Source organism: Manacus vitellinus, unplaced genomic scaffold (genome assembly GCF_001715985.3).
Source record: "Manacus vitellinus isolate BGI_N305 unplaced genomic scaffold, ASM171598v3 scaffold_7_pilon, whole genome shotgun sequence".
NCBI classification, from domain to species: domain Eukaryota; kingdom Metazoa; phylum Chordata; class Aves; order Passeriformes; family Pipridae; genus Manacus; species Manacus vitellinus.
This window is the reverse complement of record NW_021940813.1, coordinates 1,171,092-1,187,719: the sequence shown is the minus strand read 5'-3', so window position 1 is coordinate 1,187,719 and position 16,628 is coordinate 1,171,092. Positions and strand designations below refer to the sequence as shown.

General features: G+C 41.6%; 1 protein-coding gene across 1 annotated transcript in view; it reads right to left on the bottom strand.

The window, feature by feature from the left end:
* Positions 1-1,966: 1,966 nt before the first annotated feature.
* The window catches only part of ABCG1 (ATP binding cassette subfamily G member 1), a 48,505-nt gene continuing 33,843 nt past the window's right edge, over positions 1,967-16,628 (bottom strand). The window contains exons 5-14 of the mRNA XM_029964806.1: positions 14,933-15,078; positions 14,141-14,264; positions 12,954-13,068; positions 12,134-12,282; positions 11,852-11,953; positions 10,300-10,468; positions 9,427-9,527; positions 8,816-8,974; positions 7,479-7,597; positions 1,967-6,117 (exon numbers count right to left, since the gene is read on the bottom strand). Coding sequence (XP_029820666.1) covers positions 5,889-6,117; positions 7,479-7,597; positions 8,816-8,974; positions 9,427-9,527; positions 10,300-10,468; positions 11,852-11,953; positions 12,134-12,282; positions 12,954-13,068; positions 14,141-14,264; positions 14,933-15,078 — 1,413 coding nt within the window. The 3' untranslated portion in view covers positions 1,967-5,888. The remainder of the gene's footprint in view (positions 6,118-7,478; positions 7,598-8,815; positions 8,975-9,426; positions 9,528-10,299; positions 10,469-11,851; positions 11,954-12,133; positions 12,283-12,953; positions 13,069-14,140; positions 14,265-14,932; positions 15,079-16,628) is intronic.

The window sequence follows — 16,628 nt, the reverse complement described above, 5'->3', positions numbered from 1 at the left end:
AGGCTTGGCTCCACTGCAGGATTTGTTGTCTTCTTTTTAGATATATCAGTGTAATCTTCTTAGATTTAATTTACTTTTACTGTAATTTAGGAGCATTTTTTACATATTTTTAAAAAATTGTTCAACAACTAATTCACATTTTTAAAGATTGGTACAATTATCACTGAGGTCAGGAAAGCTGGTTGCTGGAAGCAATAGAAAGGAGTTTGTGTAATGATTACCCTCAATGGGCTACTAAAATAAGCTACAATGGGGTCAGGAAAACAGACATCACAGATGCCACTGAAGTAGAAAACCGCATCAACATTAGAAGTAAAAACTTCCTTGTTGCCTTACAATCTGCTTAGAAAGACATTTTAAGGTTTTTTTTTTTTCTCCTTCTTGAAAGAGTAAAGCACACCCAGAGATCCAGCACATTGGGTATTTGGTAGCTCAAAGAAGTCTAAGAGTCATCCCTCCGCCTCTAACTATCCCTCATGGTTCCCAAGCAGCTCATTTTCCCACCCTCACGTGGATAGCAACCACAAATACCCAGCAGTAAGGACACAAGCAGTTGGTAGGCATGGGCTGAGCTGCATGAAAGCCCCCAGAAAGGAAATGGGTTGACAAAAACTTGTTTGGATTTTGAAGGCATAAACAACGCAGAGAAGAACGCAGGCTGAGCCATGGGCATGTCTTGTGCCAAAAGAGACACATTTTGACTGGTCACCCTCTGTTTTACTGTGCTGGCAACAGGTCTCAGCAGAAATCTAAACCTCTTACAGGAAAGTTCTACAGTTGACAGCTGCATAAGATCACCGTTCATCTTAAGACTCCAAAGTAACAAGAACACTGAAGTTACATTTTGTGCTATTACTCCTTCAAAAACGCTACTTGAAGAATGTACAGAAACAAAGTATTAAACAGAATTAAAATGAAACTTGCTGTGCTTGCACGCCCAATGTGCAACTTTTGGACTTGTAGTATGAAGAATGATACGTGGGGCTATAAAAATCACCCAGTGGGATACACTACAACAACCTCTTGTATTATGAAAATGGGTATTTAAGAGGAGAATAGCAGGAGATGATTCCTGAAAATTCTACTGCCCCTGTCCACTAATAGCAGAGCTGATGACTAACTTCAGTGACACTCAGCACTTAATTTAAGCACTCACTAGTGCTGTGTGGTAGTGTCACAGGCACCACGATGATCAGCCTGTCACAAACTGTTACAGAGGACATGACACAGTGTCATTTGCTGCCCACTTCTAGTTCCCAACAGCTTTTCACGTGATCATACTTTATAAATGCATCTCCACACAGAACTAAAGGAAAGAAATTCCTGAGCAATTGCACCCTGTCGGGCTGTTCTGGTAAGAAAATGGCATCCAGTAGAGGATGGAGATTCTCCTTAGTGCTGTATCTACAGAAACATTTTCACTGACTTTTACAGCAGGAGTCAGATAGAGTTCTATTTGGGGTTTGGCCCTTTTAACTTCTCACTGTGTAACCTCACAACATCCTTGCAGTCCTCCTGAGTTGCCTGACCCTTCTTCCAAAGCTGATACACTATTATTTTGTTCCTTGAGTTCCAGCCAAAGCTCTCTGCTCAACCAGGCTGGTCTTCTTCCCCGCCAGCTTGTCTTCTGGATTTCCTTCTTAAGAACCTCCAGCCTCCCTGGACATCTCTGCCCTTCAGGATGGCCTCCCAAGGGACTCTGCCAGCCAGGTTCCCAAACAGGCCAAAGGCTGCCCTCAGAAGTCCAAGGCAGCAGTTCTGCTGATCCCCCTCCTTATTTCCCCAAGAACCAGAAACTCTGTCATTTCATGATGTGCCCAAGACAACTTCCAGCTATCAGATCACCCACCAGTCCTTCTCTGCTCAGATCACCAGACTTCTTATAGAGTATTTCACCTGCCTCTTCACCCTGCTTGGGTGGTCTGCAACAGACTCCCAGCAGGGTATCTGCTTTGTTGCCCTTAGATCCTCAGAATCAAGAACATCCATCTAGTGTTGTGTAAAGAGGACAGGTAAGATCTCCTCTGTGAGGATCACTGGGGTGGCACAGGTCAGTATATGCCACACTTATTTCCAGAAAAAATGTTTCGTAAAACACTCATTTCTGTTGACAACACAGGCTTTGACACAAAAGCATCACCTGATACATCCAGTACTTGGACTCAAGTGTTCATTATCTCCCACTTACATAACCAGCTCTTCTATTACATGTCTACATATTCCTCTCTTTTAACAAAAATCAATAACTTGGGCTCCAAATTCTAAGAACTGAAGAGCATTTCAGCACCAGTCTTCTGTTACTCCCTTTGACCTATAAAGATGAAATTTTCTCAATTTCTTATGGGTAGAATCTGCTTTCCAAATCTTTTATTTAATTGTAAATAATAATGTTTCAAATAATTTTTAAAATCTTCCAAGGTGTTTCATATTATACGCAAGTTTTCCATAAAGAAAAAACAACAAAAAGAATATGAAGCACCTAAAGTCTTAACTGATGCACATAGTAACCAAAGTAACATGTCAAAACAAGTAAAAATATAATAAGGAGGCCAACAGGACACTAGAGTCTTCCTGCAATCCAAACAGAAATCATACATTCAGTCTTCAAGTGACCTTTAGAAACCTTTAGCCTCTTATGCAACTTTTAGTCAGACTGTGACTGATTCAAATGGTGAAAATGGCATTGATTTCAAACTGTTTATGGCTCTTTATACATGGCTATACAAATTGAGGATTTGAAGACTTCAGAACCTTGCTGGCCTTATTATTCTTCCACGTGAAGCCTCCAGAGCTTCACAATGTGCTGCTTAACACAACAGCACATGAATGCTCAGCCTTGAATGAACAGGAATGCATTTTATACCAGCCTGCTAGAATTTATTTCCACATGAAGAGAAAAAAGCCAGCCTGAGACTATGTTAAAAATCTTTGCAGTATATGAAAACATAATTGGGATGGATTTTAAATACTTCTGCCCCGCAGTAGCGACAAAAGAGAGATCATTAGTTAATTTGCAGGCTAAGGAGGGAAGGAACAATTACCTCATCTATGAGTACCACTGAGTTCCCAGAGAATTATTTCTTTACTGGGATACTACAGTCTGAAAGTTTTCCTTAGAATAGTAACTTCCAGCTAAGTGCTGTCAGTAGATGGCTGGGAAAAAGCGCATCTAACAAAAAAAGGAGAGACAAAAAAATATTCCAGAGCCTGCATTTTCTTATTAGGAACACCCGCCAGGACCAGACTTTTGGCTACCATAACACATACAAAGTTACAGTACAGGAGGACATGTTGCAGACTGAAGAGGTAAGATAAGAAGGTCTACAGACAGAGGAACAGGCACAGATAACAAGACAGCATCCAGGGAACTCGTACTGCTAAACTGGTCTGGATGGGAGAAAACAGCATCGTGTATCACTGGTGTTGGGATGGTCAGCAAAGTGACCTCCTTTGGAACTCTGCAAGGGATTTTCAGTGTGGTATTTGGTAAATGGTGCTGGTAAACACAACACATGAGCCCTGAAGGTGTTCAATGCCCTGGATGTCACAACTCTCTCACACTCAGCCAGCCTGCAGCTGGACCAACAGTGTGCAACCAAAGAGTCATTTGGCAAATGTATTCTTTTGTCTGCCTGCAAACAGCGTTTGAACTGCCTGTAAAATATTCACAAACACTTTGAGGGTCTTGAAATAATCAAGGCACGTCGTGCCGAGGGATTTCAGACTTGTGAATTATTTACAAACTGTTCACAGTTATGAGTATTATTTAGAATAGCTAAAATTCTTAATTTCTCAAATCTGACAGCCATACAGTTCCATACCTGCTTGTGATTATGCCTGGAAAAGCTGCAGAGCTGTACGAAAGATTTTGGAGAAAAAACAGCCACAAAAAATATGCAAAGAGGTTGTGAAAGGATTTTGGTTTTCTTCTACACTGAAGATTGACCTTGCTTTCAAAGGCCAATCTTACTTTCAGGGAAGGTTCAGCTAACCTTCCCGAAATATGTGACTCGATTTAAAGTCTTCCAGAACACAGGTTTAATTCAAACGTCCTGAGTTTAACAGATATACCTGGTCTGTATTGGTAAATTAAACAGAGCCTGGGCACAGGCCAGGAAAACTGGGAAACAATGGCAGAGCTGCAGCACAGCACAGCCAGAGCTTTTCCAGACAATGGCTCTGTTTAGAAGTCAGTACAGGGACCATTCCTATCAGCCCCAGTCATTTGAGGACTAACAGAGCTGGCCCTGGCACTATTTATTTCACTAGTACAGACGTAGCCATGGAGTCTCTGAAAACAGAGGGGGCCAGCAGAAGCACGAGGTCTCTCTTATCTACTCTACTGCCACGAGCTGTTGAGCTCCTGCATGTTTTGCTGACATTGAGCTGCTTCCAACCTACAAGACTTCAGCATCCTGACAGGAATAATACATTTACAGAGAGTGTGGGTCTCACTCAGAGGTTTGGGACACCAAGATAAGTTCACAGGAATGGCAGAAGGTGGTGGAATTTGCACTGAAGTTCACCAAGGTGTCCAACACGAGTATGGGCCCCACGGTTCCACTTAAGATTTGAAAATCCAAACCCATCAAAATTGGTGACAAAATTCACATCAGCTTGGAACCAGAATTCCCCCTACCAAATTTACACAGCTGAGATACACAAAACAACAGTTTCATTGATGTTTAGATGAAGTAGCTATTGATTCCCATGTTGTGCATGTGGACTTTAGGATGAGAACAGAACTACCTGGCATAATTAGATCTGCAGGATTACAAGGTCATCTGTATGTTTCAGGAGGGTTCTACACAGTGCAGACAAAATGACTCCTGCTGTATGAGGCAGTCACAAGTGTTTTAACACAGTACCCCAGGCTTTGATCTCTGGACAACTCTTGCACTCCATCAGGCTTTAACAATCACTTTAGGGACAAATTCTGCTTTCACAATTTAAGAAAAAAATGAGCCTTGGAGTGCTTTGATTTTTATATTCACAGGAGGTAGATCAAACAGGTAATGAGCAGAGTTAGTATTCTGAATATCACAAATACCAAGGATTTAAAAGACACTGCAAAATAATGGTTTTTTTCAACCGTTCAGTGACAGCTTGAACATGCCTAACTGCGTGTGCTATTCAGGGATGCTTCCAAATAGGACCAGAGGTTTAGTGCAGACTCAGAATCTGCCTTTTCCTCCTATCATTACAGTTTTCAGATATGAGACCAGCTCGACAAGTAAAGCACCAGAATTCTAAATTCAGACAGAAACAAAAATAATTACTTGAATCACTTTAGGTTTGCTTTAAAAAAGTATCCATATTAAAAAGATGTCTTTACCTTATTAATACATTTACAGACTTTTGGCCAGAAGGGGTAATTCTGTGGAAAAGAATTGCAAAATAATATATAGAAAATTCCGCAAAGATGAAACTCTAGATTTAAAAAGATGAGAGAATCCTATTGTCATTGCATTCCTCATTTTGCATCTCATTACCTTGTCAACTAGAGAGGACATTATACTATTCTGGCTACCAGGACTTATATCCCAGCAACCTTATCCCGAAATTGGTTTTCATAAGGAAAGCTCCTGCAGGCAGGTTTTTTTATTACAGTTACACTGCCTCGGTTTTGATACTCTGTGGTGTAAAATTCCCTTCTAGTTCTTCTTCCTAGTTAAAGCTAGAAAGTGTAATGAAAACATGACCCAACCCAACTGGACTGATTGGCTTAACACTGTATGTCCACTATCCCATTGTGGCTCTCCATGGGCTCGGTCAGAACAGCATCTGGCTGGGCACTGGGGACCAGCCTGCCACAGTGAGACAATGTCAAGTGCCCTCTATTGCATGTCTAAAGATCTCCCTACTGCATTGGTTCAGCTGCTTCTCCTTTACCTCTCCGCTCGGATTTTGTATCTGAGAACGAAATAGGCAATCAGGCGCAGAGAGAAGAAGAAAATTCCGAGAACAATGAAGTCCAGGTAAAGTTTGGCATTTTCTACATCCAGTTCTCTCAGGATGGCCTCTGATTTTTGAAAATGGCAAGTGTCGTCTTTGTCACAATGCAGATCTTCCCGATCCAGTCCATAGATGGAGAGAATAACTCCTTCGAACCCGTACCTGGAAAGAAGAAGGATGATGGATTACAAGGAAAAGTCCAGGTGATCTGTTCAGAAACACTCCAGCAACACAATCCCTGTGAGGGCTCAGCTGAAACACTGGGGGGTTCAATACCATTCTGACACATGTCTTGGAGCAAAGTTCTATCCCTGTTACAATCAAGCACATGACACGTCACTGGCACTTTATGTAAGATGGAACAAGGACATAAATTGTGGCTTTAAATGCTTCAAATCTGTGTATGGTGCAATTTCTCCAAAGAAAAACGTTAAAACAGGAAGCAGCCCAATTTCAGCTCATAGCCCGAAGTTTCCTTTTTAAATGTGACATCACTAACTTACTTTCCTTTTTAAATAAGTGACAAGGATACAATTATGGTTCAAAGTCAGAAATATTAAAACCAGCATCAATCTGGAACGTGTCTTCTGTTTCCCTCCATGCACTGATGGTTCCACTAACAATGTTTTCACGTCTCCCCTGGTACTGGGTGCACCCAGCATTTGATTTTTCCAAGCAGATAAGCCCATGATGGATCCCATGCACATGATAGCCCCCTCCAGCTTCAGGAGCCCCCACATGGGCCTGAGGCCTCACCTTGAATTCTAGGTGTTAATTGGGGGGTGCAGTCTCCTTACCTTTGATAGGTGTCTGTGTAAGACCTCACTTGCCAAATGAGAGGGTATTTTTGCTTGGGTTTTCCCAGTAGTAGTGCAGTTTGGGCAGAGTGAGGAAGAGGGAGGTGGGAAAATCCACCCCTGCTAATTACAGCCGTAAACATTTCAGTGTCTAGTCTAAACTACCCATGCCAAGCTCCAGAGGTTTCCTGATGAGAATTGTCCCATCTTAGGATAGCTGTGTCAGATAGTGAGAGTGACAGACATAGATGGGATATAAGGTGCCTATGGATCTTAAAACACAAGTTTAAATTACAGGTGACACAAATCCCATGTCTCTTGTGGCAGTGCTACTGGAAAACTCAAAAACATAGTCTATCTAGGATACAACAGTCATTCATACAACATTTTCTTCCAACATGAGGGGCTGGCATCAATTTCTCAGTTGGGGGAACTGTCCCCATTATTTCAGAAATCCACTGTTGCAAAATCCAGGAAGAATCCCACTGACTTCAAAGGGACTGACATGGACTTGTGGCCAATAACCTGCTCCTTTTTATTTTACAACACATACAACGTAAAATGCAGTGACATGATGTGGTTTACATCATATGTATGTTTATACTCTTGAAAGAACATGCTGTGAACAGTCTCTCTGGCACCCAAAATAACCAACCAACCAACCAAGCAAAGGCAGGCAAAGGAAAGCATTTCCAGATGGGAGGTTGAAGGCCTCCCTAGCAGTACCTGACATAGGAAATGTAGGACATCCACTGGAGGTATGTTGGGATGGTATCAAAGCTGACAAAAAACCCAGAGAAGAGAAGAACTGGGATGGCAGTAACTGGGCCCACAAATGTTGCCACCTGTGAAGAAAACAAATGGACAGTTTCTCATCATAAAGGGAGCGGAAAAAAATAAAAATTAACTTGCTTTTTTCATTACTCTTGCAAGTAATGCTACTACCCAAAATTATCACAGTTCTGAATACAAGAAAATTACTGATTTCTTTTTTCTTATCAAATTTCTTGTGAGGAGGAGGTGCTGTTAGTGGAGGAAAAGGGGTCCCTCTCCTCTTCCTAAACCCTTTTACTCATTGACAGCACTGTTGTGCTGGGATCTGTCCTTCGAAGGACATGAACCCACCAAGAAGTTTACAGAGCCAGAGGAGCACTGGGATTCCTTTGCTTCTCTGGGTATAAGACCCCTCTTCTAAATATTATCTTTTTTCCCCTCACTCTCCTCTAAGGACACACAGATTTCCTTCCTCACTAAATCCCACAAAAACAGTAGCTTCAGCTGGTCCTAAAACATTGTGAAGAGGATAAGGAACATCTCCAGCTGGGTGGCTTTGGTGGGGATGACAGAGCTGGACCCAGCTCCAGCCTGTCCTCTCTATATTCCCTTGAGGGCAAAGACCCATGCAGGAATCTCTGGGAAGAGGAGAAGCACAGGGATCACACAACAGGGCTATGCTGGTCTCCACAGGGTGGGCACAGAGAGGGAATCAAGTCTTCTACTGCAGAAATCTCCATATCCTCAATGCATATTGAAGTCAGTATCATCTGTTATCACCCAGAACAGCTCTGCTGTGGAATGGTCACCTCAGCACATCTCCTGACAAGAAGCAGAATGGAGTTACACAGCCAGCTTCCAGTCATGCCAACAGCTGCTTCTCTCCCTCCCTCTGCAGAAGTTTGGTTTCTGGGCAAGCCTTTTCCTACCTTGCCTCCTGCAACCCTTTTTGATGTGTATGAAGAACCTTCTCCTGAGATATTGATCCTACCTCCACTTTGTAGGGGCACAGAAGTGCACCAGTCCTGCAGTTTCCAGGACCTGGGATGAATAGGAAATGACAATCCCCTCAAGCAGGGACAGGCACAGCCCTGTTCAGGTGGGGAAGGAACTTCAGAGCCTCACATGTTTAAGTTGATGCTAATGGGAAACATCAAGAGCTCCATCAGATCAAGACAACTTTTTGCCTGTCACCTCTCAACAAATATCTTGGGGACACAGCAGCAGCCACAGCAAGTAGTGTAAGGAGACAGCAGGGTTCCTGTGAGACCACAAAACACCATCAGTACCTGGAGGGATGTAGAGGCTGCACCTATGAGAAGGCCCAGGGACTGAGCCACCAGGGATGTCATGGTTCCCAAGGCTGCAAAGAGGACAAATCTGAGAGCATCAGATGGCTGTGAAGTCATCCAGTACACAATGCTGCAGTAAGCCACAGGGAACATGATCTGCAGGGAGATACACTTGGAGTTAGTCCACTAAAGCCAAACATTTACTGTTACTCTGAGTAAGACAAAAACATGGGGAGTTCTAATTAACCCACAGGTCTGTCTTTCCATTACACGACATGGCTGAAGAGAGTCTGCCACAGACTGTGATATCTATCTTACTTGGGCATTAGAAAACAGATCCCACTCACAGCCCTTCTCAATCCCCCTTCTGCAAAAAAAGCAGAGATGGTCATCTATTTATGAAAAGAGTATTGGGTCAGGTCTCAGCTTTTGTGAAGTCCTGCACTCTTAAGGTGCTTCTGATTTGGCCCTGAAGCTTCAGCAGACATGTATAGACAGTTAGTTTGTCCACTATTCAGATGGATAAAATACCAGTACTAATCTTCCTGGCAAGTGGGCTTGTCATGAACTTAAATGGTTCTTACTATATTGAAGAGTAGAGCATATACCTGAAAAGGAACATCAGCCATGGTTTTGGCGAGGTAATAGGCTTTCAGGCTGTACCAGTAGTTCAGATGCTCTCTGAGAAACACTCCCATCTCAAGGGGAACTGCAGAGGACACAAATTATTAAGTTGGATTGCCAGTGTGCAGTATTGCTGCACATAACAGCACGGTTTATCCATATCTAATCCTGCACTGCTGCAGTCCCATGGTGGGACTGGAACTCTCAGGTCTCTGACAGAGCAGCAACAGTTCCAGTGACTTCTAATGAAATGTAAGTGAGCCCTGAGAGTTGCTCACTGTTTAGACTACAGACCAGTCTACTCAGTTATCTGAACCTCCCTTAAAGAGGATTTTTCAATTAAAAGTGATGTCAAAAACTTAAATAACTTGGTTATTCCTTTTTGGTCTAACAGGGAATCCAAAGTAACAGCACTCCCAAAGGAAGTCCTCTGCTCCCAAGCAGCCCATACTGCAAGAGTTTGCTTCTGACACCACACAATTACGCTGATTTTATGGAGAAGTCACGACTCAGGAGTCCTAAAGAAATTATTACATCCTCCCCAAGACCAGTCACAAGCTCATCTCACTGGTTGAGATGCACTTGGCACAAGGGGAAATTCCAGCCCAGGACTGTGACAGTGAACTAACTGTCTGTGTTGAGAAACACTAACAAAAGCAGGGAGAGAGAAGTGCCACTGGCAAAGCTTTTCTCAGCTTGCAGCAGTGCCTCTGTGGGTGCAAGATTTATCCCAGCACCTGTCTTAGAAGTAGAAGCACAAGTCAAATGTTCTCTTACACAAAACAGATCCATCCAAACACCCTCCCACCTTTCTGCAACTCCTTCCCCTTCGATGTAACAGAATTACTGGTACTCACAGGTGAGGACAGTTGGCATGAGCGCAGCAAACATGAGAAACAACATGGAAAAAAAGAGGAAGCCGGAGTTGCTGAGGACTTTTTTAGCTTCGTTGCCAATGCCCAGGTAGAGCAACCCGATGAGCAGCCCGATGCCAATGTGTGAGGTGATACGCAGGTGTGTCAGGACCTACGAGCAAGGAAAGAGGGGTATTTCTGATCCGAGAGTCTGGGCTCAAAAACAATGGCAACGTGGCTGAAATCAGATATACAGGCTGCAGAAAAGGAGTACTTATGTCCAGAAGAACTTGCACAGAAATTGTAGAATGGTTTGGGTTGGAAGGGACCTTGAAAATCACCTGGTTCCAACCCCCCTGCCATGAAAAATGTTCATTTCCTACTGGTAAACTGGGCTTCAGCCAAGAAAAATTATGAGTTTCCCAGTTTCCATCCGACACATGAACATTTCTTCCAGTAAATACAGGCAGAAACTGCAAATGCTGCAACCTGAAATCTTACTCTGACAATGTCACTGGTTCTCATTGATCAGGAGAAGGAGACTTTCTCTTTGACTAAAATATAAATTTCCCAGGGCAGAAGAGAAGCAGAAAGGTATTTCAGGCTTGTATAGACAAAACTAACTTCACCAGGCATACATTAGCTTTCTGTGCCTTCTCTGCAATACAGTATTCCTACAAGAGGCTTGGAAGAACAAAAGAAATAACAAAATCTGTAGCTGCAAGCCTTTAGACCTGAGTAGGAAAAAAAAAAATCTTAAAAACAACAATGTTCTTCAATCTATGCATCAGAAAATAAGTTACAGTTTCCCATGATCTTAATTCATTAACTTTAGGAATTCTTGTTGACAAATGCAAAGTAAATTGCAAATGTAAGTGTAAAACAGTGAGAGAGAACAAGTTATGGCAAAGAAACGTGCTGGCAAAACAGCTAGGCACTCAAAACATTTACTGAACAGATACAAACACTGCAGAGTTTGGGATTTTGATGGACGTTGTTTATTTTAAGAAAAAAGGTGGAAGATATGCTTCTTTTTTTCCCTTGGGAATGAAGAATTTCATTATGACACTTAGTTCATCTTGATATTAAATGTATGAAAACAGAAATGTTCCCTTTTCAGGGAAGAAAAATTTTTATCTCCCAGTTGTCTGTTTCCAAGAATAGACTTCAAGTATTAACTCTTTACATCACACTGAAGTTATTATTTCTGTCACCCTGAATTTTCTGGAAAACCTAATTCTGTGACACACTAGTACAACCTCTCATTCACTTTTCAGTAGGATTAATAGCTGTATAAGGAACCTGCCAGCACAAAGGGGATTTAAGCTTCAGGTTTTTAGGCCAGGTGCTTCTGAGTGCTGTGAAGAAAGCTGTTGTTCACAATGAAAATGGTACAGTTAACAGCAAGAGTGAAAGATCAGTCTCTTTCCTTTGAAATTCTGTGATAATCTTCATGGATGGGCTGTTGGACATGACCTTTGAGGACTATTACAGTATCTCACACCCAACTGAATAAACCTTTTGGCTACAAACATTATTATAAAGGCATTCTTACCGAATCCCTCATGATGGTGAGAAAAGTTCTTTTGAAGAGGATGCAGAACTGGGTTAGGCAGCTGGCAGAGAAGCTGTGGCAGCCTTCTGTGGAGGAGGAATCCTGCAGGAACACATCACAGGATAAACTTCTTTCTTTGCAGTACCTTGCTTAGTTCTCATTCACAAAACCCCACTCGCACCCTCTGAACGTGCCCAGAAACCTCCGCTGGCCAAGGTTTTAAACTCCCTTCCTTCCCCTCCAGCCTCCAGCCACGTCCAGTAGTTGTGATGCACAAAATACCTCCTCGGAAGGCCGGTGCCAGAGGAAGGGGTTCAGCTCGTTCTCACCACCCACATCCCTCTTGTAGTCGGTGTCACAAATCCTCTCCCGCACGGCCCTGACCAGCCGGCTGTTCTGGTCCCCGTATTCGCCAGATGCCACTTCCATGACTACAAGAAACAGAGCTTAAGTTGCTGGTTTGCACCACTGACAAGCTACAAGCTTTGTTATTGATTCTGCAGCACTGACAGAAACAGAAGTTTGGCCTAGAGCAGGCCCTAAAGCGCCACATGCAAATTCCCACGTATACACGCAACATTTAAAACATCTTTCTATAAATCTTCAGAGAGGTCTCTTCATCCTGGAAGTTAAATGAGCCATTTTAGAAGATAGTCCTGGTAATAAAAAAAAATTACAGAAGTCTATTTTTGTGGTCTTTACTGCTTTTTTGGAATTAAGAAACAACACTGAATAAAACTCTCAGCGTTATGAACTCTACAATACCACAGTGGAATTGTTCAAGATTAAGAACAACAGAATACTGGAGCCACTTTGAAAAACTACTAATTACTATGAAACACTAAAGAATATGCTTTATCTTTCATCTCCTGAACCTGGACTTCCACCAGAGAGAAATATTCACTAAATTGCACCACTAGATGGCATTCAAATTACTTAGGAAAAAAATCTGAATAATTTTATTTTGAATTTTGGTACATATATGTACAGGTGCACATAAGAATATACATGCAAAAGTGTACCACACACCATGGTCCCCATTACCCTGAAAGTACTAATCTAACACAAACTAATTTAAATGAACTATTCAAATTGTCCTTACCAAAATCTGCTGGATTGTGGTAGGTTGGGCAATTCAAACCCAAATCTCTCAAGTAAGGGACTAGGTTTGTTACCTTCCCACGGTAAATGCATTGACCTTGACTTAAAACATAGAGCTGGAAAACAAGGCAAAGAAAAAGAAAAGGAAGAAAGAAAAACGTGAAATAGTATCAAAATATTTGAACCTGCTACCTGTGTGACACCAATCCATGAGCCTAATGATGTCTTCTTGTCCGTGGGGGAAGAACACCTTGGGAAGATTTGTCACCACTTGAAACTAATTTCTGTATGAAATTATAACTAGTGGAAAATTAAATGCTTAAGGTTTGAGTTCTGCAAACATTCCCTCCAGGACTTGAAGCACATTAATATAGAACCACACTAATTCCAGCCTCAGACATATGCTGAAAATAGGCAAGAAACTGTAGAGTCAAGCCATTTAATTTCTATTTAATTATGGATATTTTGGGCTGGGAGATGAGGCTGGTGAATGCAGTAATGGAAAGAGAGGTGGGACAGTACAGCAATGGGAAACAGCTTGATTAGTCTTACTTTTAGCCATACTATTGGCTTTAAATAAACCTCCCTGGCAATCTGCAAGAGCTTCTTCACCTGTGGTGTAGTAGGTTTTCTCTCACCTCTCAGGGGTCTAATCTAAATCTCCTAACAAGACTAAAGTAAATTTATATCTAGTCTAAACACACATGGTCCACATCCCATTGTTAGGTTGGAGAAAAGTTCTCCAACTGACTTCATTTCAATTATTATCATTTCATGTGAATAAGCTCTTCTGAATCTATACCCATGTATCAAGGATGAGAATATCTACCAGCAACATTGCAGACACTGACATTAAACCTTTCCTGCTTTTATATTATTCCAATTTACTTTACTGACAGCCCTCTGCACAGGAGCAGTGGTGAGTGAAGGCATGATAATCACAAGCACAATAATCATGATTTCACAAACATACCAAAAAGATTCTCTAAAAATATTACATGCAAATAATGGAAACAGGCAGACAGAAAGGAAAAAAACATATCCAAAAAGTATATTTTGCTCTTATTTAATTTCTTCATTTGATTTGTTGCCACAGACCAAAATAATTCACGTTTTCACTTAAAGAGTGTAGCCTTGAAAGTATAATTTACCTAAACCATGCATAGGGAGGAAGTTTGAGAATAATACCTGATCAAACAGCTCGAACAGTTTTGCACTGGGCTGGTGAATGGTGCAGATGATGGACCTGCCACCCTGGGCTAAAGCCTTCATCAGAGAGACAACCTGAAAACATGATGCACTGTCCAAGCCACTGAATAAAAAGAAAGAAGTTTGTTATCCACAGGTCCATAGGCAACACTCAAAACCAGCACGTGGATTTGCTGCTTGGCCTCTCATTATTATCCTTTTACAAATTTTCTCTGTAGCAGTTTAATTTTATCATATGCCAACCTTATGCTTGTATTTCTCCATCGGTCTTTTAATTAAGTTGGAAGCATGCCTGAGAATGAAAAACAGAGTATTCTCAAAGCTGCCTTAAGGGACTTCTTACATTTTAAGACTGCAGATTTAAATTCTCCCAACTTTAATGAATAGATACATATTTATAGCTTTCCCAGCCTCCTCAAAGACTGATCACATTCATTACTAAGAGTCACATCTTAAAATGTTTATATTCAAGCTACCTTTGCTTGAAAAAGAAAATTCGTGCCACAATCTGAAAACATTTTCCTCTCTCCCTTCCTGCTTCAGCTTGTGTCTCCTTTAAATATTATTTATAGTCCCATGGTCTGGCAGTTACAGCAGTGACCCAAGGCACTAAGTACCCAAATCAAATTATTTCTTGTGGCCTTATTCAGTGCTTACAGGCAACACAAAATGAGCCTTTTCCAAGGACTTAGAGGTGAACAGCTTTTCTGTAGGGCTGTTCTGCTATATAAACCAATATTTGCCTTTCTTTAATTTCTGGCCTTGAAGTACCTGGTTGGTTCATCAAAAAACATGACAGGGGGGTTGTTCACCAGCTCCAAAGCAATGGCAAGACGCTTTCTCTGGCCTCCAGAAAGGCTCCCAGTCCTCGTGTTGGCACAGGTCAGCAAACCGAGGGCTGTTAGTATTTCCTTTACCTGCAGGAAACAAAAAAGAGCCTCTTTACTGATCTTCATGCAGATTGCAAACTAGCTCATAACTTTGTTTCATCATCCGTGCACCGAAGCCTTTTCCCATCTAATGTAGCATTTATTAGTTTCAGTGGGGCTTAACAAATCTATCATTTACTATTTCGACCCAAATTCTACCTGTTTGTCCTACATGACCTCACTACTCAGTAGAGAAGCCTTGCCTGTGAAAATGGAATGGAAATCAGTTCTCCTACTGCTGTATATATATGGATATGGCACTGACATCAAAAGAGCTGTGCAGCATGTGAGGGGTTATTACACAGAGAGACCAAGAAGTTTCTTTCAACAGAACTTCTGGGTTGTATCTACAAGAGACTGGAGAACTGCATAACAAAAGTCAGTGGTTTCTATAGAGCAATGACCTGCTTTATCTAATCTGTTCTTTTCTTCACAGTCTACTCTTTGAAGTGCAGCCATTGATTTTAAGTGTTTTCATGCTCCCCGGAGTCAATTCAGTTGTCACAGGTACTCTCAGATGTTCAGGATTTCCTCAAGGCACAGTCCCAGGAAGGGCACAGCCTGTCCCAGGGTCTTTGGAGCAAAAGGAGAACAATCCCAGACACTATGAATTTTTCTGTTTCAGTGACTGTAGATCTGGCCTGGCAGAGCTATATAAGAAAAGCAGCTCTCTGGCAGCATGCACATAAAAAATGAGTGAATCCAAGGTACACTGCTCATGCAATCGAAAAAGTGAACCACTTCAAAGGTAGGAAGCAAAACCGGGCATTTAACATTTCACTTAAGTATAGGAAAAGGAGCCCATCATTTTGAAAGTGATAATTGCTTGGATGGGGGGAGTTTACCAGAAAGGGTGGCTGACATGCTAAAAAATGGTCTTTGCTTGTCCTGATTTTAATTTCCAGGAGTTACCTCTCTCAGTGAGAGAGAGTGAAAAATGAACACAACCCACTAACTCTTGTTGTCAGAGAGGAGATCCCAACTACCTCATTCCCTTTATCTCTAGGAAAGATGGCACAGGATATGGGCAGCACAAGCTAGGCCAACTAGAAACATAAACTATGGTTCACTGGAGGATTTTTCACTTGTCCCTGTTTTAAACAACTAATCCTGCTAGCACAAGTGCATAAAATTCATAATGTTCATCTACGATAAATATTTACACTAAAATTTACAGAAATAAAATGAATTATCTAGTCCAGCTCAGTCAGTAACACTAACCAGAAAATGTCCTTCTAACATGTGTTGAATAAACACATACAGCACAGTTTTTTTACTCACAGACTTCTTTGCAATTACAGTGACAGTGTAGACAAGTGAATTAACTTGCCTGGCCTAACTTACTAAAGTGTAAATGACTTAAGACTTTCAAAGTACAAATAAAATCAACAGTTGTTTCTGAAAAATTTTTCCCAATGAAAAATCTGTGTCCAGCTTATTTTAAAAAAAAACAGTATTTGACAGAATCCAATCAATCTTGAGCTATCAAGATTCCTGTTAAGTTTCCCTCTGTGGAGCTCTTTCTGATTTTCAAGGAT